This window comes from Zalophus californianus, chromosome 6 (assembly GCF_009762305.2).
Source record: "Zalophus californianus isolate mZalCal1 chromosome 6, mZalCal1.pri.v2, whole genome shotgun sequence".
NCBI lineage: Eukaryota > Metazoa > Chordata > Mammalia > Carnivora > Otariidae > Zalophus > Zalophus californianus.
In genome coordinates, this window is record NC_045600.1 from 118482067 (window position 1) to 118507519 (window position 25453).

The 25453-nt window shown below is 40.5% G+C and overlaps 1 protein-coding gene across 2 annotated transcripts in view; it reads left to right on the forward strand.

Annotated features, from left to right (window-relative positions):
- OCA2 (OCA2 melanosomal transmembrane protein) overlaps positions 1-25453 on the forward strand; it is a 526634-nt gene that overhangs the window by 141889 nt on the left and 359292 nt on the right. For both annotated transcript variants that reach the window (XM_027572901.1, XM_027572904.1), the window contains exons 11-15: positions 86-151; positions 2955-3011; positions 4292-4416; positions 7448-7586; positions 12705-12837. In XM_027572901.1, the coding sequence (XP_027428702.1) occupies positions 86-151; positions 2955-3011; positions 4292-4416; positions 7448-7586; positions 12705-12837 (520 nt within the window). The remainder of the gene's footprint in view (positions 1-85; positions 152-2954; positions 3012-4291; positions 4417-7447; positions 7587-12704; positions 12838-25453) is intronic.

A 25453-nucleotide genomic window follows, 5' to 3' on the forward strand; every position in this document is an offset into this window, starting at 1 on the left:
TAAAGAATAGCACATTTTTTTTTACAGCCTATCACCAAGAGGATGATGCCCAAGATTAATTGGGAAACTTGTGCTTTGATTGCAGAGACCCAGCCTGACCCATGTGGTGGAGTGGATTGATTTTGAGACTTTGGCCCTGCTGTTTGGCATGGTAATTACAGTCCTCCCAGTGGAACAGGGCTCCTAGCCTGCTGTAACCCAGCACCTTCTTTTTTGTTGCTACTGCTGATAATCTTTCATTATATTAAAGACATTGTGCTGCTTGACAATTAGGGCTTGATTAAGAAGTGTTAGTACAGGTCTAGACAATTTCTCCTGTGGAGGAATGGAATGATTGGTGCTCTGGTTAGCTAGGTGGAGAATTGCAGCCGTAGGCCTGTCTAATAGTTAAATAATATTGCCATTTAAAAAATTTAGCAATTTTTTTAAATGGCCTTAAAGTATAAAATTACTGCTCTTAAAATATAAAATGGAATATTCTAAATAAGTGAACCATGTAAGTTTTGGTGATTAGAAAAACACCTATAATTACATGGCAAATGGATGAAATTGTCCCTAAAGAATAGTTTATGTCTCATAAACTGATTTAACTAGAATAAGTGAAAATTGATAAGGGCCTGGACGGCAGTGGGAATGCTGCATGTGTTCTTGAACAGACCCACAACAGCTACGTGGTCTGAAGGAGGGTTTTTCCTTTCTGGACAAAAGACCTACTTTGTATAAAGCAGGTTACTATATTTCCTCATTTTCCTTGGTAATGTTTATTCCTCCTGGGTAGTCATAACAGAAGGCCATGCTGCTCTAGCCTTTAATGTGATCCAAACTAGCTGCCTCCTTTCTGAGTAGAGTGTAAGGAGACAGGGCAATTCTCTGAACTCAGGCTTTAAAGAGAAACTCATAATCCTGTTGGTCCTGAAAAATATATAGTAGGGCCTGCACATCTGGAAAGAAGAAAGAAGACATAACAGATGTCTCATAAAATAAGTTTAAAAAAAACCTTAGGGAAGTGTGTGTTTACCATTTTGTTAGTATTTGAAATGGTTTGTAAAAAAAACACCTTAAATGGATGGTGTATTAGTTTGCTGGGGCTGCCATAATAAAGTACCACAGATTGGTGGCTTCAAAAACATAAATTTATTTCCTCACACTTCTGGAGGCTGGATTTCTGAGACCAAGGTGTCAGCAGGGTTGGTTCCTTCTGAGGCCTCTGCTTGACTTGTGGATGACATCTTTCCCCTGTATTGTCACCTGGTCTTCCCTCTGTGTGTGTCTGTGTGCAATCTCCTCTTATAAGGATACCAGTCATACTGGATTAGGGCCTCACTTTAACTTATTCTGAGGTACTGGGGTTAAGATTTCACCATAGGAATTTGTGGGGGAAAGTGGCATAATTTAGCCCATAACAAATGGTTTAGTTTTTTTCTCAGTTGATGTCAGTTCAGCAGGATTCTAGAACTTTGAATGTGGAAATATAGTTCACATATCCAGGCCCCTGCCTTATCTTCTTTATTTTATGGCAGTCAGCCACCTATGGGGTACTTACCCCAATCCCTGAGTCTCAGTTTCTTCTGGGTAGTTTTGGCAGCAAATGTGTGGGCCAGCTTCCCCACAACAATGGAAGACCACACAGGACCTACCCATTCAATTCAGTTCATGTGAAGCATCTATTGGTGCGTGAAGCACCACATTCTACAGACAGCAACAGATGGAGGTGGCCATTTGGGTTAGGATAAACATCAGTGGTCACTATAGATGAGATAGATATTTTTATTGAGTCTAAACTGATTTTTGGAAATTTTCGTTTTATGCAGTATATTTGAAAGACAGTATTGGGCCCACTATTTTCTAAGTACTTTAATTTATGTAATTTTATTGAATTTCTATAATAATTCAGGTTCATTTATTCAAGGAATAAAACATTTAAAGTTGAGGGGAAAAGCTGAAATACAGAGGATTAAATAATTTTGTTTGCACAAGGTTAAACTACTTCTAAGTGGCAGAATTAGTACTTGAACCTGCATCTTCTTGCTCCAAGTTCAATGCATTGGTATATTGCCATCTTAGGAGATAGAATACAGAATCATCCAGAAAGTTCCGGCTGGTTGAAATATCTGGTTGATTAGATTTGGAGTAAATGGGACATTCCTTTTTGTTACTATCTCTATGTCATCACTAGAAAGAAGCACAAGTTCTGGGTTCATATAGAACCCAGAGAATAATAATTTCAATGTAACTGCTCTTATTTGCATGTCTTGATCAAATTGGTGATGAAAATCTGTTTCATTATTTTAGAAAACAAAATTTAACCCAGTTTAAAAATCTTAAAATGTTTAATTGTTGCTTGTGTGGACATGTAGGTACAGAAGGCCATATTCTGGCTCATTTCCTTTCCTGCTTCTAGCTTTGTGACTGTTAGCAAGTCATTTCCCAACTCTGCCCCTTGGTTTCCTGGTATAACAGAGTAATAATGATGGGCACCCAGGTGGCTCAGTTGGTTGAACGTCCAACTCTTGGTTTTGGCTTGGGTCATGGTCTCGGGATCATGGGATTGGGCCTCTGTCATGCTCCAAGCTCAGCACAGAGTCTGCTTGTCCCCCTCCCTCTGGCCCTCTCCCTGCTCGTGCGTGCTCTCTCTTTCTAACATAAATAAATAAAATCTTAAAAAAAAAAACCAGAGAGTAATGATAATACCTGATATTTGTTGTGAAGATTAGGTGGAATGATAATGTACCTTGGGTACATATAACCCTGGACAAAAATATAGAGGTACAAACCTGTTAACAAGAGGCTCAATTCAGGAAGTTCGTAAGTGGACTACACTCAGCAAGAGAGCAAGAAGCTTGATGTCATACAGAGGCCAGAGCTGAGATCTGTAACTGATCACTCTGATGTCCTTTCAGGATGGTGCACTGCTAAAAGATTCTCCTTATCTCCTTTTTCTGTTTTCCCCACAGATGATCTTAGTAGCCATATTTTCAGAAACTGGATTTTTTGATTATTGTGCTGTAAAGGTAGGTTTGATGTGATATTTAATATTTATGTATTAATTAATTAATTAATTTTTTGCCATGGCATATTCAGTTAATAAAACTACCATTTAAAGCAAATATTTTAAAGTTCCATTCTCCTTTTCAAAATCACAGATGTAAGCCTGGGTACAGTTGCTGTGCAGAGTTGGTGGCTCTGAGCAACACTTTCTTCTCAGTAAACTGAAGAAGGAGATCAAGGAAAAGAGTATTTGAGTTGAATGCTTGTGTAACATTAGTTAAATTGGCAAGTTGAAAGCTACATATCAAATATTGTTTTGCATTTTAGACCATCTAAATATTTCAAGTGATCAGTTTCTGATTACTTGCTTTTTGGTGAAATAATTTCAATGATCACTTTCTAATCATTGAATATATAAACATTCACTTCTGTACCTGGAATCCTGAGGAGTCCATCAGCAAGTTCTGACAGCCAGACTCTGTACTGGTGCTGTCACTCAAGGTTGGTGAGAGGAGATCTTGCCATGCCCTCCTACTGCAAAGGCAAATGTTGTGCTTGATTTTTTTTTTTTTGAACTGGAAAATTCTTTTAAAAGATTATTTACTCATCAAACCCTTTTGCAAACTCTGAATGATAGAACTATGCTATGATTTTTGCCATCTTTTTGTACCCCCTTGCACCTTCAAATATCTGGTCTCCTCTCAATATTGGTACTAAAAGTCCCTAAAATCTAAGTTGTCAACAATCATCAGGCTTAAGGGTCACAGCCCAGTCTGTCTAACCAAAAGGAGATTGTAAAATACTGGATAATGTTAAAGGGATAGAGGGCTATAACACTGTAACCAGTGTACCATCACAGGGCACTGTGAGAAGGAGAATCAGAGGGAAGGAATGTAGGTCAACGTGGGTTCAGAATGTTCAGGTACAAAATATCACTTCCTCATCATAGCAAATTTAGGAATTCGTGGGTCTAAGTTTTAATCCACCATACAGTGTTTTTTTGGACCCCTAGTTCTTAGAATCGCTAATGAAAAGTCACATTTATTCTTTTTTTAAAATTTTTTTATTGTTATGTTAATCACCATACATCATATCATTAGTTCTTGATGTAGTGTTCCATGATTCATTGTTTGTGCATAACACCCAGTGCTCCACGCTGAACGTGCCCTCCTTAATACCCATCACCAGGCTAACCCATCCCCCCACCCCCCTCCCCTCTAGAACCCTCAGTTTGTTTTTAGTCACATTTATTCTTCAACCCCACTAATCCTGGCTTGTTCCTTTCTCTGTGTGTGCATCTCAGACATACCGACTGTCTAGGGGTAGAGTGTGGGCCATGATCATCATGTTGTGTCTCATTGCTGCTGTCCTGTCTGCCTTCCTGGACAATGTCACCACATTGCTGCTTTTTACTCCTGTGACCATAAGGTATGCAGAGTGGCCCTGCATGGGCATTAGGCCAGGCTCATGGTGGTGTGTTCTTGCTGCTCAATCTAGTCCCCACTTTCCCTTTGCTGGTGTGCCCTGGTCTAGCCTGTGCATCCCTTGGGACTGTGGTGCTCAGTGCTCTTGGCTAAGGCTATGGTTTTAGCTGTGGCTGTGACAGCAGCAGTGGTGGCCACAGAAACACCTGTGGGAATCAGAAAACTCAGACTTTGCTGTCCAGGGGTGGGGGACAGACTGACAGGTGCCAGAAGATCTTGTCCATTGGGCTGGTCACAAGTGTGACAGAGCAGTGTGGGAGCTCCTGCCATGTGGGCAGGAGCATGTAGCCAGGGTCTGGGGAAGGTGGGGCAGCCATCTTGCTCTCACCGGGCTCCTTGGAGGGTTGCAGGACCTGGCCTGACAAGGCTTTGCAGGGTAACGTTGGGAGAGAGAGATTCAGTTTGATTCCCCATTTCATTCCTTTTAATTCCATCCACTTCATTAATTAGACATTTATTGAGCATCAGAGGCCATTTGCCCTGAATCTTCTGAAGCTTGAGCTTCAGACCCAGTCATGCAGGCTCCTTGCAAGGCCATGGGCCTATACTTTCATCCATACTTTTTTTTTTAAGATTTTATTTATTTGAGAAAGAGAGAGAGAGCAGAAGTGGGGAGAGGGGCAGAGGGAGAGAGAGAATCTCAAGCAGACTCCATGCTGAGCATGGACCCTGATTTGGGGCTCGATCTCACAATGTTGAGATCATGACCTGAGCCGAAATCAAGAGTTGGCCACTCAACCAATGAGCCACCCAGGTGTCCCCTTTTATCCATACTTAATGTTCTTTATTTTGAAGATGGTTCCTGGTATTCAGCTGGTCCTAGGGAAACAGGTACCCGCTGGGGGTTCAGGGAAGCAAGCTATATAATGAAGGGTCCCAGACAAGTCACTTTAGCTACACTGATCTGGGTTGTACCATCAAAGGGACTAACTCAAGCTAGTGTTTTGAGGATTCTGCTGGACAAGAGATCCTCCTGGACATGAGGCATGAGACATAGCAAGTTCAAAGTGATCAATAAGGGGCTACTTCCAGGGCTCAGGACTAATTCTAGGTGATGCCTTTGGCATTTGAAGAATGGCGACTCTCAGAGGTGGAGTGAATTGGAGCAGAGGGGAGGGGTTTGGGGGGAGGAGCAGCGAGCAGGCAGCATCCCCATGGGTGCTGCCTACAGTGTGGAGAGTTGGTCTCTTGTCCAAGCTCCTGCAAACTTGGCTGCCTTTTCACTCCCTGCATGTAGGCAGGGATTTGGGGTGAGGGACACTGGACTCAGGCTTCCTGTGAGGGGAGTGTAACACCTCCTAGTATGTGGGGTTCTTCTGAGGGCAAATGAGGGCTGGAACGAACGTGTTTCAAGGGTGCTGTAAACTGTAACATGTACCACTAATGGCAGGTACCAAACTCTGCCTCGAGGAGACCTCAGGGGTCAAGAGGCAGGCCATACTCACCCCCTCCTACCAAGGCGACTCTGCTGCTGTCACTGGTTTGAAAACCGTAGTATCACCCACAGGTGCCAGGTCCCAGTGTATTGTTGCACTCTCTGATGGCAGCTCCAATGAAAGCGGGCTTCCAGGGGGGCATCCATATTCCTGGCATCCCCAAGCCTTGCTGGGATTTGTTTATATCCTCACTGTTCCAGGAACCAACTTTGTAATTTTCCGTGAGAGTAGCAATTCCATTTATTATTCTAAAAATTGCATCTTTCAAGATTTAAGTGTTAGTGTGTTCAGATTCACTATTTATATTACCATATTCTTCATGACTTTATGAGCTTAATCACATTCTTCTGCCTTTGTCTGGAGTAGCATTAGTCTTTACAGTTAAAGAGTTAGACCCATTTACATAGGATGCCATCTCTGTGCTTGCTCCAGCATTATTGATTAGTGTACAAATTATTTTCTTGCTGGAGCCCGATCCTGGGAGCTTCCTCGGCTGAGAGCTGCTGCGGCTGCTGCTGCTGTTGCTGTGGCTGTTTGGGGTCTGATCCTCTTTTTGGATTCATTCCTGTCCCTCCTCAGCTTCCACACATGGCTCTGTAGGCTGACCCCCCTCAGATGTGCTATTGGTTATGCTCTGAGCTGGGAGATGATGGGAAGGACCCCTGACTGCAGCAGCCTGGAGACCCAAGGCCTGGTTTCTATATGGAAGTGGGCGCTGCAGATGGGCAGATGTGGTGGGCCGTGATGTGTTTCCTAAACCTTCTTTAAGGCAACATTTTTCAACTTCATGCTCACTGGATCCACCTAAGGAGCTGTAGAATGCTTCTCCCCAAGCCCACTCCCAGGGATTGGTCTGTCATGGGCTGGACAGCAGGACTTTTCAAAGGTTCCCAGACAAATCTAGTGTGCAGCCAAGGCAGGGAACCACAGCTGTAGAGTGTGTGCTCATTCTCTCAGGAAGAGGTCCACAGGTAGTAGTTAGAGGGAAGAGGTGAGGAGACACATTAGGGCCTCAGCATCTGAGAAAGGGAAGGTGGGTAAGGAATTAGGCTGGTAGGCTTGGTGTGAGCTACTGAGTGTTGGTGCTTTTTGTACTGCCACACCCCTGACTCTGAGGAGTCTGGTGGTCAGCACCAATTTACATGTGCCAGGGCCTGCACACAGGGAACTGTGCTCCCTCCAGATATGGGGGGGGGGTTTCTGATGGGGGTACATTTTCACACTGATGGTTCAGATGGGTAGTCAGTTAACTTTCAGAGAAATGCAATGCTGAGGGTCAATTGTAGCTCTGTAAACATTGTTGTCTTTGTTTATTCCTCAGCATTGCATTTCTTATAGGTGTGTGTGTGTGTGTGTCTGTGTGTGCGCGTGCGCGTGCACGTGCGCCTCTCTTGTACAAGCAAGTACAAGTGTGTGTGTGCGTGCGTGCGTGTGCACGCCTGTCTTGTATAAGCAAGTGCTTTAAAAATATTTAGGTTGCACATGGGCCTGTCACAATTGAATAGCATGGCTACTTTTATTTTCCTCCATTTGTGACAGGTTATGTGAGGTGCTCAACCTTGATCCAAGACAAGTCCTGATTGCAGAAGTGATCTTCACAAATATTGGAGGAGCTGCCACTGCCATTGGGGACCCACCAAATGTCATTATTGTTTCCAACCAGGAGTTGAGGAAGATGGTATGTATGTACCAGTGTAACAGGGTTGCTTTTAATAAATATAGATCCCAACTTACTTGCCCATTTAGCATTCTACCCAATGTGGAAGCTTTTATTAGAAACTAAGCTCTTCCATATCACTTCTTCATGTTAAGTGCTATTGGTTATCTTGAGAGGGGAGGTTAGGTGACTGATCCTGCAGTGTAGAGTGAAGTGGTCTGATGATGGATAACATTATCTACTTAGTCATAGTATATTATATTAATGGGAACTAAGGTTTCTTCCAACTAATACTAAGAATAAAATGATCTGTCCTCTTGCATTTTTCAACTGGTGGATGAATTTATTGAAGAATTTAAGATTATTTTAAAGAAGGATCATAAAATGAAGGTCTTTAGGAATTTTTTGAAAGCTCTTATAAATATTAATATATAATTTCTTTGTACACTAAAGTAAAAACAAAGTACTAGAGAGTGAAAATGATATTTTATATATCTTAAAAGAATTAAAATTAAAATTATATAATTTTCATTTAACATTCTTTGGTCATTAGAATTTTCTCAATATTTCTTCTTTGGAGTATTAGCAAAAATGCTTCCAAATTGGTATCATTTATTGTAGATGATGTGTTTATGTGTGTGTCTGTGAAGTGTGTCAGTGTGTTTGTGCATGTGTGCTGTCTTCTATAAAAATATTTAAGCTTTTGGGAGTTCATGGCTCTGAGGTGTTGATGGACATTTTGTAGACCCACCATATTTTAGAGATTCAGGGTATAATTTAGATGCTTTGTCTGAACTGTAATACTCCCTAGTTACCCTGGGAAATTGGCTGGCAACACTTTAGCAGGCTTGCTTCGTGAATTGAGCAGTATACCCATTATCATGTTACCCTGGAGCACATCAGAAGTTGGCAGAGCCCTATAATCTGTTCTAGGGGCACCTATCATCCAGGATGGGCCTCATACACATTGGAGAGAACTATTTTTAGAGAAAAATACTGTTTTATTTTTATTTTACAGTAATACATTTATTGTAGAAAATATAAATCATACATACAAAATTTAAAAATTGTCATAATCTCACCACTCAGAGATAAATCTTCTTAAAGTTTTGGTGCATGTAGTCTCCCAGAATATTTGTATGTGGATACACATGGATAAAAAAAGATAACACAGCTTCTGCTCTGGCCAGGATAAGAGTAGCAGGGACTGGATTTGCCCTCTTCCTTGAGATATCCCAAAAGAAAACTAATGAAAATCCAAAAAACAAAACCCCAAACAAAGCAAAACCAGACAGTAATAAGCAAGAAACTGGATATCAGGCAAAAAAAAAAAAAAAAAAAAAGACAGTGATCCCTGAGAATGGGGAAACAAATGAGGTGAGCCCTATGATTGCCCCAGTTTACTGCCTTGAGAGAGTTTCTAGGATGTAGTACAGGGATGGAAAACCCATGTGGAGCCCTTCAGACTCTCTGAGTTGAGGGGATGGAACTGAGAATCTGGAGAGATCAAAGCTAAGATAGCTTCTTTGGTGAAATCTATGTATATTTAAGGAAGAAATAATGCTATAATACCAATCCTACATAAAGCTTTAGAGCAAATTGAAGAAAAGAGAATACTTTCCAACTCATTCTATGAGGCTCTGATACCTAAACTGGACAAAACCAGTATAAGAAAACTATTAAGTTTTTCTTATGAACATAGATTTTTGATTTTTGAAAGTAAATTTTTAAAAATTAGCATATCCAACTGAATAATATATAAAATGGATAATATGTCATAACAAGTAGAATTTATAATATTTGAAAAGTCAATCAATGCAATTTACTGAGAAAATTCATATGATCATCTCAATGGAAAAATAACTGGCAAAATAGAACATTCATTACTGATTAAAATCTCTCAATAACTAGAAAAATAAGAGAACTTCATCAGCCTAATAAGGAGCATCTATGAAAACACATCTTACTTAAATGTGAAAATTGAATGCCTTCTTTCTTAGATCAGAAGTAAGACAAAGATGTTTGTTCTCACCACTTCAGGGTATCATTTTACTGGAGGCTCTAGCTGATACAATAAGGCAAGAAAAGAAATACAAGACACCCATATCAGAAAGGTGGAATTAAAAGTCTTTATCTGCATATGACGTAACTGTCGATGTTAATTACGGACATTTCTAGAATCTATGTTGCAGTCTGAAGGACTGAAGGAAATAAGTAAATTTGACAAGTGTGCAATATAAGATCAATATAGAAAAATTAGTGGTTTTCTATATTCTGGCAATAAATAATTGGAAATTAGCATCAATATATAAAATACTTTAGGGTAAATCTGACCAAACATATGCAAGACCTGTATACTGAAAACTATTACAGAGTAATTAAAGAAGATCTAATTAAATGGAGAGAGATACTTTGTTCATGGATCAGAAGACCCAATATTGTTAATATATCAGTTCTTCACAGATTGATCCACAGATTTATGCAATCCCTGTCAAAACCATAGCAGGGTTGTTGTTGTTTTTGGTAGAAACTGACAAACTGATTCTAAAATTTATATGGAAATTCAACGTGTTCAGAATGGCCAAAAATAACTCTTAGTGGGAAGAACAAAATGGGAGGGCTAGCGCTACCTAACTCCAAGACTTACTATAAAACCACAATAACCAAAACATCGTGGTATTGGCATCATTACCGGTAAATATGTAAATAGGTAAAAAGTAGAGAGTCTGGATACAGACCCCCACATCAATGAATAATTGCTTTTGACAAAGGAGGAAAGCCAATTCAGTGAAGAAAGGATTATTGTTTTTTTTTTTCCACAAATGGTCCTGGAACAAAAGGACATCCATATGTAGGAAAAATGAACATCAATCCACACTTCCCACTTCGCCCAAAAATTAACTCAAAAGTTACATACACAAAATGTAAACAAAAAGTTTACATACACAAATGTAAACCCTAAAACCTTAAAAGTTCAAATAGAAAACAATTTGTAGTAGAATGGGTATAGAAATAGTTCAAGTGAGAACATGGCTACTCTATTTCATTAGACTGTTTTTTAGAACTTGGCTGAAAGTGTCTTGTTCTAAAAGTTACTCAGTTGGATCCTCCTGGAATATATGTAGTGTATGAGGCTGTGGATGTTCTAATCTGATTCTGGGGGGATCCTCTTTTCATATTTTTACATGCCTCAGATTTTGGCCACTTCCACTGTTGAATGAAGACTTTGTGGAAAACTAAGAAGAAAGTAGCTGAGTGGAGCCAAAACCAAAACAGTACAAAACAAGACTGAAAGGGGCAAAATAGAAACAGCACCTTGCAAGAAAGGGCTGCATTTAACCATTGTATTGATGCAAGTATAGTAGTGGGTGGTTTTGTTACTGAGGACATTAAGGAGAAGAGTGTCGGAAATTACAGAGGCGTGTAAAGAAGCAGGGAAGCCCAGATACATGAACCTAATAAGCTTAGTGAAAATATTTAAATTCCATGATATAGTGCATCTGCCTATGTTATTTCTTAAATTTTTCACCTGGGATTCTCCCGCTCTGCTTTGTTCTCATTTGATAAATCCACCCATTGCAACTCTAGTAGCAACCAAATACTTCTACTCAAAGCTGTGTTGTTTTGTTGTGGAGCTCCTTCCAGGAACTCCTTAGTCCTTTTCTTTCTTTAATTTACCCCCTCCTTTTTTTCCAATTGTCCCATCATTTCTAACAGGACAAAAATTTATAGTTAATATGTGCAAAAAAGTATCCAGAATTACTCAGGATACAAGTACCTCTGCTTTAGTGGGCACCTTCCTTCAAAAAATATTAATTACCTTCAGGGATCATCTGTATATATCTGCTGAATGTATAAGCACAGAGTAAAAGACAGACAAAACCAGCTAATGATGCTGCTGACTTATTCCCTGACAGATTAATCTAGTGGGGGATTTTACCCCAAAACATCCTCAGCAGCTGACCATGGCAAATCGTTCTGCAGAGAGGCAAAGGAAGTGTGAGGGGAGGGAGAAGCTCCTGCCTGGGCCCCTTATGGCCAGTAGGGATGCTCTGGGCCACCTCAGTCCTGATGGCCATTGGCTGCCCTGCAGAGGGCTGTGCTCTCCAGCCAAGGAAGTTCTTTCACATTGATATCAGGGACTTAAATGAAATATTTAGAAAACCCAACTTACCTTGAAATGGACAAATATTGCCACATAGTTTTATGTTTTGCCCCCATCTGTCTTTTTTCACCCTGGACGAATGTGTCAGTCCAGTGGTGAAGGTAGACCCAATTAATGTTGAGATTGTCTGTGATAACTGTTTTTGTTTTCTCCTAAGGTTGCTTGTTATTCAGGTAGGGATTGTTTTTTTTTAAATTTTTTATTGTTATGTTAATCACCATATATTACATCATTTGTTTTGGTGTAGTGTTCCATGATTCATTGTTTGTTCATAACACCCAGGGCTCCAAGCAGAATGTGCCCTCTTTAATACCCATCACCAGGCTAACCCATCCCCCTACCCTCCTCCCCTCTAGAAACCGCAGTTTGTTTTTCAGAGTCCATCATCTCTCCTGGTTCGTCTCCCCCTCTGACTTACTTCCCTTCATTCTTCCTCTCCTGCTATCTTCTTCTTTTTCTTTTTTCTTAAAATATGTTGCGTTATTTGTTTCAGAACTACAGATCTATGATTCAACAGTCTTACACAATTCACAGCGCTCACTGTAGCACATACCCTCCCCAATGTCTATCACCCAGCCACCCCATCCCTCCCACCCCCGACCACTCCAGCAACCCTCAGTTTGTTCCTGAGATTAAGAATTCCTCATATCAGTGAGGTCATATGATACATGTCTTTCTCTGATGGACTTATTTCACTAAGCATAACACCCAGGTAGGGATTGGTTTATTGACACAAAAGAAACAAACCTTAAACATTTTCAAAATTGTAGAGAAGAGCACCTGTTCTGTGGGTTTTGTGCTGGGCCCTGTGACCCTTGAGCTAACTAACCCACCACCCTGACGTGCCTGCCCCTGCTGGATCTCAGGGCTCAGCCCTCCCTGGATCTGTCATTTGGGGGTGTCCTAAATTGGGCGCTATGCCTATGCAGAGGAGAATCTCATCTGTTATTTCATTTCTCCTTTCCTATTTCCAGGGCCTGGACTTCGCAGGATTTACTGCACACATGTTCGTTGGGATTTGCTTCGTTCTCCTGTTCTCCTTTCCACTATTCAGACTCCTTTTCTGGAACAAAAAGCTTTATAACAAGGAACCCAGTGAGATTGTTGGTGAGTACAAGCACCTCCTCATGTAACCTCAGAGTATACTATCATATTATTATTTTCCAGAGGAAGTTGCCACAGAAAGGCAGGAGGTTTCTTACATGTAGAACATCAGAGCACTGTGAATTGTGTAAGACTGATGAATCACAGACCTGTACCTCTGAAACAAATAATACATTGTATGTTAAAAATAAAAAAGAAGATAGTAGAGAGGGAAAAATGAAGGGGGGGTAGAAATTGGAGAGGGGGAGAAACCATGAGAGACTATGGACTCTGAGAAACAGACTGAGGGTTCTAGAAGGGAGGGGGGTGGGTGGATGGGTTAGCCTGGTGATAGGTAGGTATTAAAGAGGGCACGTTCTGCATGGAGCACTGGGTGTTACGTGCAAACAATGAATCATGGAACACTACATCAAAAACTAATGAGGTAATGTGTGGTGATTAACATAACATAATAAAATTAAATTAAAAAAATATAGTGGTCTAAAAAAACCCAAAACATCAGGGAAGTGATGGTCACTGGGATGCTGCATGCTCAATGTTCCCGTCTGCCTCCTGGTATGCTTTGTGCTTTCAGGGCTTTAAATTCATGGGCCTTTCCTTTTTAATTTTCTTTAGGGTGAAGTGTGGGAAGCAGTGGCCACTGTATATAGTTTGTATGTCATGACATCATTAAACCACGTGTATACAACACAAATAGTATAGCATGGAGACTGTAGTGTTCAATCATACTTTGAGATTAAATGTGATTACAAAAATAGCTACATAATCCAGCACAGAGGACAATGTACTATGTCAATCAAGAATGTATTGATGAGGCAGCAGCCAACAGAAGGAGGGCTCATGACAATCTTATTACTTTGCATTTTCCTTACTTAAAAATTTTAGTAAATGTTTATTGAGAACATTATGATCAGGATATATTAGAAGCAATAATTTATTTGGGAAACAGCCAGCCTGTCCTCCTGTAGAGGACAGAACCATGCAGGTTGCCTGGGTAACAGAGCGTATCTGGGTGACAGGAGCAGAGTGACAAAGGTGCATTTCTTTGTGGCTTCAGATGGCATGGTGCCCTCACAGAGCTCATTCTGTTATTCCTCTGTCCTTGTGTTGTACAGGACTTCAGGTTTTCTTTATTTTTAGTAAGATAAACAAATACCATTTCTGTATGGAAAGCTGAGGATCTAAGTGTATTCTTATCAGTCCTTCTGCTCATCAGATGGTGACTGTATGAGGCAGATTGGCATTTTTTCATGAGTGATTTTTTGTATTCAGAATTTGACTATTTTTGTTCTAGTTTGGAAAACATTGTCTTATATACCCTCTCAAGAGTCATCTATGTAAGATAAGCTTGTTCTTAGTAAAATTTAGCTACCCAGCTCTCCCAGAGGAATGGAATGATAAGCAGAAATTTCTATTTTAGGAAATACTTATTGACCACATGCACAAAACATTGGAGTATCCTTGTGGGTATAGAAATGGTACTTTAAACATACTCAAGGGTGTTCTCAGCCTAGCTCCCATGAAGGTGATGTTAAGTGCAGGACAAGTGGGCACACTCCCTGTACTAAGGCTGCTCAAGGGGCAGTAGGATTGGCATGGGTCCCAACCAACAGGACCTGCATGTGGGGGGTAAGCCCAGGGTGGGGGACTGGAGAGAAGAGGGGGTGCAGCACAGGTGTTGGGGGACAAATAGAATAGTCCTTTTGGCTACAAGGTTGAGATAGCTTCCTGCTGATGTAGCATAGTTTACTTCTTTTGGAGAAAGACTGTATTTTCTTGATAGCATTGATAATTCCTCATCTCTGGCAGTCTACAGAGCAGGCCATGTACCTTTCTTGAGAAAAGAGAGTCCCAGATTCTGCTGTCCTATTACAGCTTTATAATGGGGGAAACAACTATACATGATCCTATTACTTCCCTGTTTTGAAGAAAAATTTAATCAATATTGGCTTTTTTTAAAAAAAAAGATATTTCTGGTAGTGAGATGCCTTGATCCACTTTTGCCACTGTCCAATATATTAGTTTTCTCGGACTGCTGTAACAAAGTACCACAGACTGAGTGGCTTAAACAAAGATGGCTTATTTCTACAGATGCTAAGAGGACTTATAAACCAGAACAGGTGGCTTATTTCCTCACAGTTGTGGAGGCTGGAAGTCCAAAATCAAATTGCCTGCAAGGTTGGTTGGCTCTGAAGGATGTGTTCCAGACCTCTCTCCTTGGCTTTTAGATGGCCATATTTGTGTTTATGTGGCTTTCTCCTTGTGTGTGTCTGTGTCCACATTTCCCCCATTCGTAAGGACACCAGTCATCCTGGACTTGAGGCCACCCTAATGACCTCAACTTAACTAATTACACCTACAACAACCCTATTTTTTTAAATTTTATTTTATTATGTTATGTTAATCACCATACATTACATCATTAGTTTTTGATGTAGTGTTCCATGATTCACTGTTTGCATATAACACACACTGCTTCATTCAGTACGTGCCCTCTTTAATACCCATCACCAGGCTAACCCAACCTTCTACCCTCCTCCCCTCCAAAACCCTCAGTCCGTTTCTCAGAGTCCATAGTCTCTCATGGTTCGTCTCCTCTTCTGATTGCCACAGGTTTATTTTTCCCTTCCTGCTATCTTCTTCTTTTTTCTTCTATTTTTTTTAAACATATAATGTATTATTTGTTTCAGAGGTACAGATCTGTGATTCACCAGTCTTGCACAATTCACAGCACTCACCATAGCACATACCGTCCCCAATGTCTGTTACCCAGCCACCCCATGCCTCCCACGCCCCCCACTCCAGCAACCCTCAGTTTGTTTCCTGAGATTAAGAATTCCTCATATCAGTGAGGTCATATGATACATGTCTTTCTCTGATTGACTTATTTCGCTGAGCAGAATACCCTCCAGTTCCATCCCCATCATTGCAAATAGCAAGATTTCATTCCTTTGGATGGCTGCATAATACTCCATATATATACACCACACCTTCTTTATCCATTCATCTGTCAATGGACATCTTGGCTCTTTCCACAGTTTGGCTATTGTGGACATTGCTGCTATAAACATTGGGGTGCACGTACCCCTCTGGATCCCTACATTTGTATCTTTGGGGTAAATACCCAGTCGTGCAATTGCTGGGTTATATGGTAGCTCTATTTTCTACTTTTTGAGGAACCTCCATACTGTTTTCCAGAGTGTCTGCACCAGCTTGCATTCCCACCAACGGTGTAGGAGGGTTCCCCTTTCTCCACATCCCCATCAACATCTTTCGTTTCCTGACTTGTTAATTTTAGCCATTCTGACTGGTGTGAGGTGGTATCTCATTGAGGTTTTGATTTGGATTTCCCTGATGCCAGGTGATGTTGAGCACTTTTTCATGTGTCTGTTGGCAATTTGTATGTCTTCTTTGGAAAAATGTCTGTTCATGTCTTCTGCCCATTTCTTGATTGGATCTTTTGTCCTTTGGGTGTTGAGTTTCATAAATTCTTCTTTAATTTCCTGGTTGACCCATTCATTCTTTAGTAGGATGCTCTTTAGCCTTTATGTATTTGAGTTCTTTCTGACTTTCCTCTTGTGATTGAGTTCTAGTTTCAAAGCATTATGGTCTGAAAATATGCAGGGAATAATCCCAAACTTTTGGTACCGGTTGAGACCTGATTTGTGACCTAGGATGTGATCTATTCTGGAGAATGTTCTATGGGCACTTGAGAAGAATGTGTATTCTGTTGCTTTGGGATGGAATGTTCTGAATATATCTGTGAAGTCCATTTGGTCCAGTGTGTCATTTGAAGTCTTTATTTTCTTGTTGATCTTTTGCTTAGATGATCTGTCCATTTCAGTGAGGGGGGTGTTAAAGTCCCCCACTACTATTGTGTTGTTGATGTGTTTCTTCGCTTTTGTTATTAATTGGCTTTTTTAATTGGCTGCTCCCATTATAGGGGCCTAGATATTTACAGTTGTTAGATCTTCTCGTTGGATAGACCCTTTAAGTAGGATATAGTGTCCTTCCTCATCTCTTATTACAGTCTTTGTTTTAAAATCTAATTTGTCTGGTATAAGGATTGCCACCCCAGCTTTCTTTTGGTGTCCATTAGCATGGTAAATGGTTTTCCACCTCCTCACTTTCAATCTGGGGGTGTTTTGGGGTCTAAAATGAATCTCTTGCAGACAACATATTGATGGGTCTTGTTTTTTAATCCAATCTGATAGCCTGTGTCTTTTGATTGGGGCATGTAGCCCATTTACATTCAGGGTAACTATTGAAAGATATGAATTTAGTGCCATTGTATTGCCTGTAAGGTAACTGTTACTGTGTATTGTCTGTGTTCCTTTCTGGTCTATGTTACTTTTAGGCTCTCTCTTTGCTTAGAGGAGCCCTTTCAGTATTTCTTGTAGGGCTGGTTTCGTGTTTGCAAATTCCTTTAGTTTTTGTTTGTCCTGGAAGCTTTTTATCTCTCCTTTTTTCAGTGACAGCCTAGCTGGATATAGTATTCTTGGCTGCATATTTTTCTCATTTAGTGCTCTGAATATATCATGCCAGTCCTCTCTGGCCTGCCAGGTCTCTGTGGATAGGTCTGTTGCCAATCTAATGTTTTTACCATTGTAGGTTACAGATCTCTTCTCCCGAGCTACTTTCAGGATTTTTTCTTTGTCTCTGAGACTTGTAAGTTTTACTATTAGATGTTGGGGTGTTGACCTAATTTTATCGATTTTGAGGGGGTTCTCTGTGCCTCCTGGATTTTGATGTCTGTTTCCTTCCCCAAATCAGGGAAGTTCTCTGCTCTAATTTGCTCCAATATATCTTCTGCCCCCCTCTATCTTTCTTCTTCTTCGGGGATCCCAATTATTCTAATATTGTTTTGTCTTATGGTATCACTTATCTCTCAAATTCTGCCCTTGTGATCCAGTAGTTGTTTATCGCTCTTTTTCTCAACTTCTTTATTTTCCATCATTTGGTCTTCTATATCACTAATTCTCTCTTCTGCCTCCTTTATCCTAGCAGTTACAGCCTCCATTTTTTATTGCACCTCATTAATAGCCTTTTTGATTTTGACTTGTTTAGATTTTAGTTCTTATATTTTTCCAGAAAGCGTTTCTCTAATATCTTCCATGGTTTTTTCAAGCCCAGCTAGTATCTTTAAAACCATCATTCTGAACTCTAGTTCCAACATCTTACTAATGTTTATATTGATTAGGTCCCTGGCAGTTGGTACTGCCTCTTGTGTTTTTTTTTTTTTTTTTTTTTTTGTGGTGATTTTTTTCTGTCTTGTCATTTTGTCCAGAGGAGAATAGATGAATGAGAGAACAAAATGCTAACAGGGAAACAACAACTCCAGAAAAATATATACTAAAAAAATCAGAAGACACCTGAAAAAACGGGGGGGGGGGTGGAGAAAGGGAAAGAAAGAAAAAAGAGGGAAAAAAAGAAAAAGAAAAAAAACAAAACAAAACAGAATATGATCAGTTATGATCAGGCTGGTGCATAGATCAGTGCCACATGCTAGATTTGGGGCGTATTTTGGTCTGTTAGAAGAAAGTGCCTCCCAAAATTTTAAAGAAAGAAAAGCTTATATATGTACAAAAATAAGGGTAAATATGATGAAGGGATGGAATATGACTGTAAAGATGAAAATTATAAAAGATCTTAGAACAGGAATTGATAAGAAGTTGGTTGAAAAAAGAAAGAAGAGGATTTAAAAAAAAAGTGGGGGAGAGAATGTGATCAGTCAGGAGACTAGAACAAAGCCATACACTAGAGATTTAGGGTATATTTTGGTCTGTTAGAAGAAACTGTATCCCAGAGTTTTAAAGATAGAACAACTTATATATATATATATACCAAAAATAAGGTTGACTACTATGAAGGGATAGAATATGACTCTAAAAGTGAGAAATAAAAAAGATTTTTTATAAAAGGGATTGATAAGATGTTGGTTGAAAAAGGGAAAAAGAAAAATTCAAAAGAAAAAGAAAAACAGATAATTAAAAAAATTAATTTTGAAAGACTAAATAATCATGGTGAAAAAACCATGAATTCTATGTGCAGTATTCCTGTAGTGCTAGAGTTCTGCTGTTCTTTTTTTTTTTATGTCTAGTACTTTTTTATTGTTATGTTAATCACCATACATTACATCATTAGTTTGTGATGTAGTGTTCCATGATTCATTGTTTGTGCATAACATCCAGTGCTCCAAGCAGAACGTGCCCTCTTTAATACCCATCACCAGGCTAACCCATCCTCCCACCCCCTGGAGTTCTGCTGTTCTTGTTGATCAGTAAGCTTGGTCTTGGCTGGCTGTTCTTGCTGATCTTTTGGGGGAGGGGCCTGTTGCCGTGGTTCCCAAATGTCTTTGCTGGAGGTGGAATTGCCCTGCCCTTGCTGGGTCCGGGCTAAGTAATCTGCTCGGGTTTGCTCTCGGGAGCTTTTGTTCCCTGCAGGCTTTCCATACAGATTTGGAGGACGAGAGTGAAAATGGCGGCCTCCCAATCTCTGCCTTGGAGGACCTGAGATCTTGGGATCCCACTCCTCAGTGAGCCCCCAGAGAAAAGCAGTCAGTCACTCCCATCTCCCCAGTCTCCAGCCGCACTCTGTGCTCACCCGGCCTGTGACTGACTGTTTCTATCTCTGGCACCTGACACAGTGTGGAGTCTCCAATCCCAGCAGATTCCTGTGGTGCTCACATGTGCCGTTCCTCCTGGGGTAGGAAGGGGAGTTTCCTCGGATCTGCCGCTTGTTGGGCCCCTGCTGGAAGAGCAGTGGCCTGACTGTGCTGCAGATCATGGTTTATGGCAGCCATGAGCTGAGAGCCTGTTCCTTGGCTCCATCTCTGCAGCTGGCTTCCCTGCTCCAATACCTGGGAGCTCTGCCGCACTCAGGCACCCCAGTCTTTCTGTGACCCCGAGGGTCCCGAGACCACACTGTCCCAGCGAGGGTTCCACCCCTCACTTAGCCATGGAGTGACGTCTCTCAGTGGAGCCGACTTCTAAAAGTTCCGATTTTGTGCTCCACTGCTCTGTCACTTGCCAGTAGCGGCTGACAGAGGCCCCCTCCTCCGCCGTCTATCTTCCTGAATAGCACCTCGGATTCACTTCTCCGCACGTCCTACCTTCCAGAGAGTGGTCGCTTTTCTGTTCAGAGAGTTGCTGCTATTCTTTTCTTCGATCTCCTGTTGAGTTCATAGGTGTTCAGAATGGTTTGATCCCTAACTAGCTGAATTCCTGGGACCAGGTGAAATTTAGTTCTCCTACTCCTCCGCCATTTTGCTCCTCCCCCAACAACACTATTTTTAAGTAAGGTCACATTCTGAGGTACTGGGGATTAGGACTTCACTACATGAATTTTTTTGGGGGGAGGACACAGTTCAACCCATAACAACCAGTTAGAGATATTCAGAATGTTTTATCATCAACTAGTATACATAAAATTTGATAATTTAATATTTAGATTTAATTTTCTGATGGAAAGGATTGCACCAGATTGGAGCGCTAAGGATACTGTGATCACAGTGGATAATTGTATGGGCATAGCTGTACCTCAGTGGACAGTTAGATTGTTGCCTTGTCCAGTTATGCCAGGTTCTCCCTAACCGTCCTTTTGATCAGAATGACCTGAGAACAATTTTTGTATGTTTAGGTTACCAGGCCCACCCCCAGGAATTCTGTGCTGTTAATAAGCTCTTCTGGAGAATGCTAGCTTGACATGAATTTAGGATACACAGATTTAGAAGGATATGAAACAAATCTGTATAATCAACTGCTCCACTGTTCCTGAGGAAGGAGCTGAAAAAAGCTCTGAGGGAAGTGGGAGGGGATGGCTGGGACCTGGATGATTCTGAAACCCTATGGCAATGCCAAGACAAGCTATAAATCAGCACAGAGTGAGCTGTGTGGAGTCAGGGCAATTGCTCTGGGCTACCGTGGGTCATAGGGCTCTCCAATTTTAGAATGCTTATTATAACTACAGATTCTCAAGCCTTATCCCAGAGATTTGGGTTCAGTAGGTCTGTAGTGGCATCCAGAGCATCTGTCCAAACAGGCTTGGTTATGCTGCAGTGAAAAAGTAATGCTGCTCTGTTCTTTTCCTGTCTTTGGCTTCATTCCCACTGTGTACTGGCAGTACCCTGCTTGTAATCAGTTCTCAGAGCCTTGAGCTCTTGGTCATCAAAGCAGAGAGAACCCCTTGTTCCACCCCATTATTGACTGACACAGGATGCCTCTGTTCATAGCTTGTCATCCTGATTGTCACAAGGCCCCACTGGTCACAGGGACCAGGATGAGTCAGCCTAGCAAGTGCCCAGAATGGAAAAGAAAATGACTTATTTTGTGAAAAGTACAAATAACCATCAGAATCTGCCCTCATCATCAGATATCAGCTCAAGCTGCTTCTTGCTAATATTTTGTATAGAATTTTTGTGTCTGTGTACATTAGGAATATTGCTGTAGAGTTTACTTTCTTATAATGGTTTCTTTGCTGTCCTCATAGAATAAGTACAGAAGCATACCCTCCTCTTCAATTTTTTTGAAAGAGATGGTTTAGAATTGCTAGTACTGTCCCCTTAAATTTTGCTAGGACATTTACAGGCTTGGATGTGTGTGTGTGTGTGTGTGTGTGGGTGTGTATGTTACAAATTCAAATTCAAAATCCTTCATAGACACAGGACTGGCTATTATGGTTATCTCTTTCTTCTTGAGTGATTCCTGGTACTTTATATCTTTTTGAGGAATTTATCTATTGTATCTCAGTTGTTGAAATAATTCTGAAGTTGTTCATAATATTCTTTTATTACCCTTTTAATGGATTTTTTGATCATGTAATCTCTCATTCCTGATATTGGTAATTTGTGCCTTTGCTTTTTTTCTGATTGGTCTGGTTACAGTTTTATTAATTTTATTGATATCAAGGAACCAGCTTCTGATTATATAGGTTTTCTCTCTATATTTTTAATCTTTTAATGATTTCTACTCTGGTATTTATTTTTCTCTGCTTACTTTGGGCTGATTTATTCTTCTTTTGCTAGTTTCTTAAAGTAGAGGTTGAGGTTATTGATTTTATATATGCCTTCTTTTCTAATACAGGTGTTCAGTGCTCTAAATTTCCTTCTAAGTATTTTAGTGACCTGCCACCAATTTTCATATGTTTTATTTAGTTTCCATTCAGTTCAAATTACCTCCTAATTTCCCCTTTGATATCTTTGATCCTTAGATATTTTACATGTGCTTATTTACCAAATAGTTGGAGACTTTGCAGTTACCTATATCAGAGAATATACTTGGTAAAACTTGAATCCTTTTAAAGTTATTAAGACTGTGTTATGGCTAGAATATCTAGCCTCATAAACATTCCATGGGCACCAGAACAGAATATGTATTCTGCTGTGTTGGGTAGAGTTTTGTCAGTACAGTCAGTTAGGTCAAGTTGGCTGATAACGTTATTCAAGTCTTCTGTATTTGATTTTCTGTCCATTTGTTCTATCAATTATTGAGAGATGGAAATAGGAATCTCTAATTATGATTGTGGATTTGTCTATTACTCTTTGCAGTTATGTAATTTTTGCCTTATATATTTCAAAGTTCTGTTATTATAGTATGTAAGGATTTAGGGTCATTATTTTCTCTTGAAGAATTAACACCTTTATCATTATAAAATGACCTTCCCTATCCATAGTCATATTCTTGCTCTGAAATCAATTTTGTTGTTAATGTAGCAGTTCCAGCTTTCTCTTCACTAGTGATAGTATAGTATATCTTTTCCATCCTTTCACTATGTCTTTTGTTTTATTTATTTTTTAAATTTAAATTCAATTAATTAACATATACTGTATTATTGGTTTCAGAGGTAGAAGTCAGTGATTCATCAGTTACATCTAACACCCAGTACTCATTACATCATGTATCCATCACCCAGCCACCCCATCCCCACACCCACCTCCCCTGTAGCAACCCTCAGTTTGTTTCCCATGATCAAGAGTCTCTTATGGTTTCTCTCCCTCTCTGTTTCCGTCTTGTTTTTTTTTTAAGATTTTATTTATTTGCCAGAGAGAGGGAGAGAGAGCAAGAGAGTACAGCAGGGAGAGTGGTAGGCAGAGGGAGAGGGAGAAGCAGACTCCCTGCTGAGCAGGGAACCCGATAGGGGACTTGATCCTAGGACTCTGGGATCATGACCCGAGCCAAAGGCAGATGCTTAACCAATTGAGCAACCCAGTGTCCCCATCATGTTTTATTTTTTCCTCTCTTCCCCTATGATCCTCTGTTTTGTTTCTTAAATTCCACATATCAGTGAGATCATATAATTGTCTTTCTCTGATAGACTTATTTTGCTTAGCATAATACCCTCTACTTCCATCCACATCATTGCAAATGGCAAGATTTCTTTTTTGATGGTTGCGTATACCACATCTTCTTTATCCATTCATCTACTGATGGACATCTAGGCTTTTTCCATAGTTCGGCTATTGTGGAGGTTGCTGCTATAAACATTGGGGTGCACATGCCCCTTCGGATCACTACATCTGTATCTTTGGGGTAAATACGCAGTAGTGCAATCCCTGGGTCATAGAGTAGCTCTGTTTTAACTTTTTGAGGACCCTCCATACTGTTTTCCAGAGTGGCTGCACCAGCTTCCATTCCCACCAACAGTGTAAAAGTGCTTCCCTTTCTCCACATCCTCACCAACATCTGTTGTTTCCTGAGTTGTTAATTTTAGCCATTCTGACTGGTGTGAGGTGGTATCTCATTGAGGTTTTGATTTGTATTTCCCTGATGCCCAGTGATGTGGAGTATTTTTTCATGGGTCTGTTGGCCATTTGTATGTCTTCTTTGGAGAAACATCTGTTCACGTTTTCTGCCTATTTCTTTTTTTTTTCCTGGTGATGATTTTTATTTTTTTTTATTTTTTAAAAATTTTTTATTGTTATGTTAATCACCACACATTACATCATTAATTTTTGATATAGTGTTCCATGATTCCTTGTTTGTGCATAACACCCAGTGCTCCACGCACAACGTGCCCTCTTTAATACCCATCACCAGGCTAACCCATCCCCCCACACCCCTCCCCTCTAGAACCCTCAGTTTGTTTTTCAGAGTCCATCGTCCCTCATGGTTCGTCTCCCCCTCCGATTTACCCCCCTTCATTCTTCCCCACCTGCTATCTTCTTCTTTTTCTTTTATTTCTTAACATATATTGCATTATTTGTTTCAGAGGTACAGATCTGTGATTCAACAGTCTTACACAATTCAGAGTGCTCACCATAGCACATACCCTCCCCAATGTCTATCACCCAGCCACCCCATCCCTCCCACCCCACCCCTACTCCAGCAACCCTCAGTTTGTTTCCTGAGATTAAGAATTCCTCATATCAGTGAGGACATATGATACATGTCTTTCTCTGATTGACTTATTTTACTCAGCATAACACCCTCCAGTTCCATCCACGTCGTTGCAAATGGCAAGATCTCATTCTTTTGATGGCTGCATAATATTCCATTGTGTATATATACCACCCCTTCTTTATCCATTCATCTGTCGATGGACATCTTGGCTCTTTCCACAGTTTGGCTATTGTGGACATTGCTGCTATAAACATTGGGGTGCACGTACCCCTTCGGATCCCTACATTGTATATATGGGGTAAATACCCAGTAGTGCAATTGCTGGATCGTATGGTAGCTCTATTTTCAACTTTTAGAGGAACCTCCATACTGTTTTCCAGAGTGGTTGCACCAGCTTGCATTCCCACCAACAGTGTAGGAGGGTTCCCCTTTCTCGGCATCCCTGCAAACATCTGTCATTTCCTGACTTGTTAATTTTAGCCATTCTGATTGGTGTGAGGTAGTATCTCATTGAGGTTTTGATTTGGATTTCCCTGATGCTGAGCGATGTTGAGCACCTTTTTCATGTGTTGGCCATTTGGATGTCTTCTTTGGAAAAATATCTGTTCATGTCTTCTGCCCATTTCTTGATTGGATTATTTGTTCTTTGGGTGTTGAGTTTGATAAGTTCTTTATAGATTTTGGATACTAGCCCTTTATCTGATATGTCATTTGCAAATATTTTCTCCCATTCTGTCAGTTGTCTTTTGGTTTTGTGGACTGTTTCTTTTGCTGTGCAAAAGCTTTTTATCTTGATGAAATCCCAATAGTTCATTTTTGCCCTTGCTTCCCTTGCCTTTGGCGATGTTTCAAGGAAGAGGTTGCTGCGGCTGAGGTCGAAGAGGTTGTTGCCTGTGTTCTCCTTTAGGATTTTGATAGACTCCTGTCTCACTTTTAGGTCTTACAACCATTTAGAGTCTATTTTTCTGTGTGGTGTAAGGAAATGGTCCAGGTTCATTTTTCTGCATGTGGCTGTCCAATTTTCCCAACACCATTTGTTGAAGAGACTGTCTTTTTTCCATTGGACATTCTTTCCTGCTTTGTCAAAGATAAGTTGACCATAGAGTTGAGGGTCCATTTCTGGGCTCTCGATTCTGTTCTATTGATCTATGTGTCTGTTTTTGTGCCAGTACCATACTGTCTTGAGGATGACAGCTTTGTAATAGAGCTGGAAGTCTGGAATTGTGATGCCGCCAGCTTTGCTTTTCTTTTTCAACATTCCTCTGGCTATTCGGGGTCTCTTC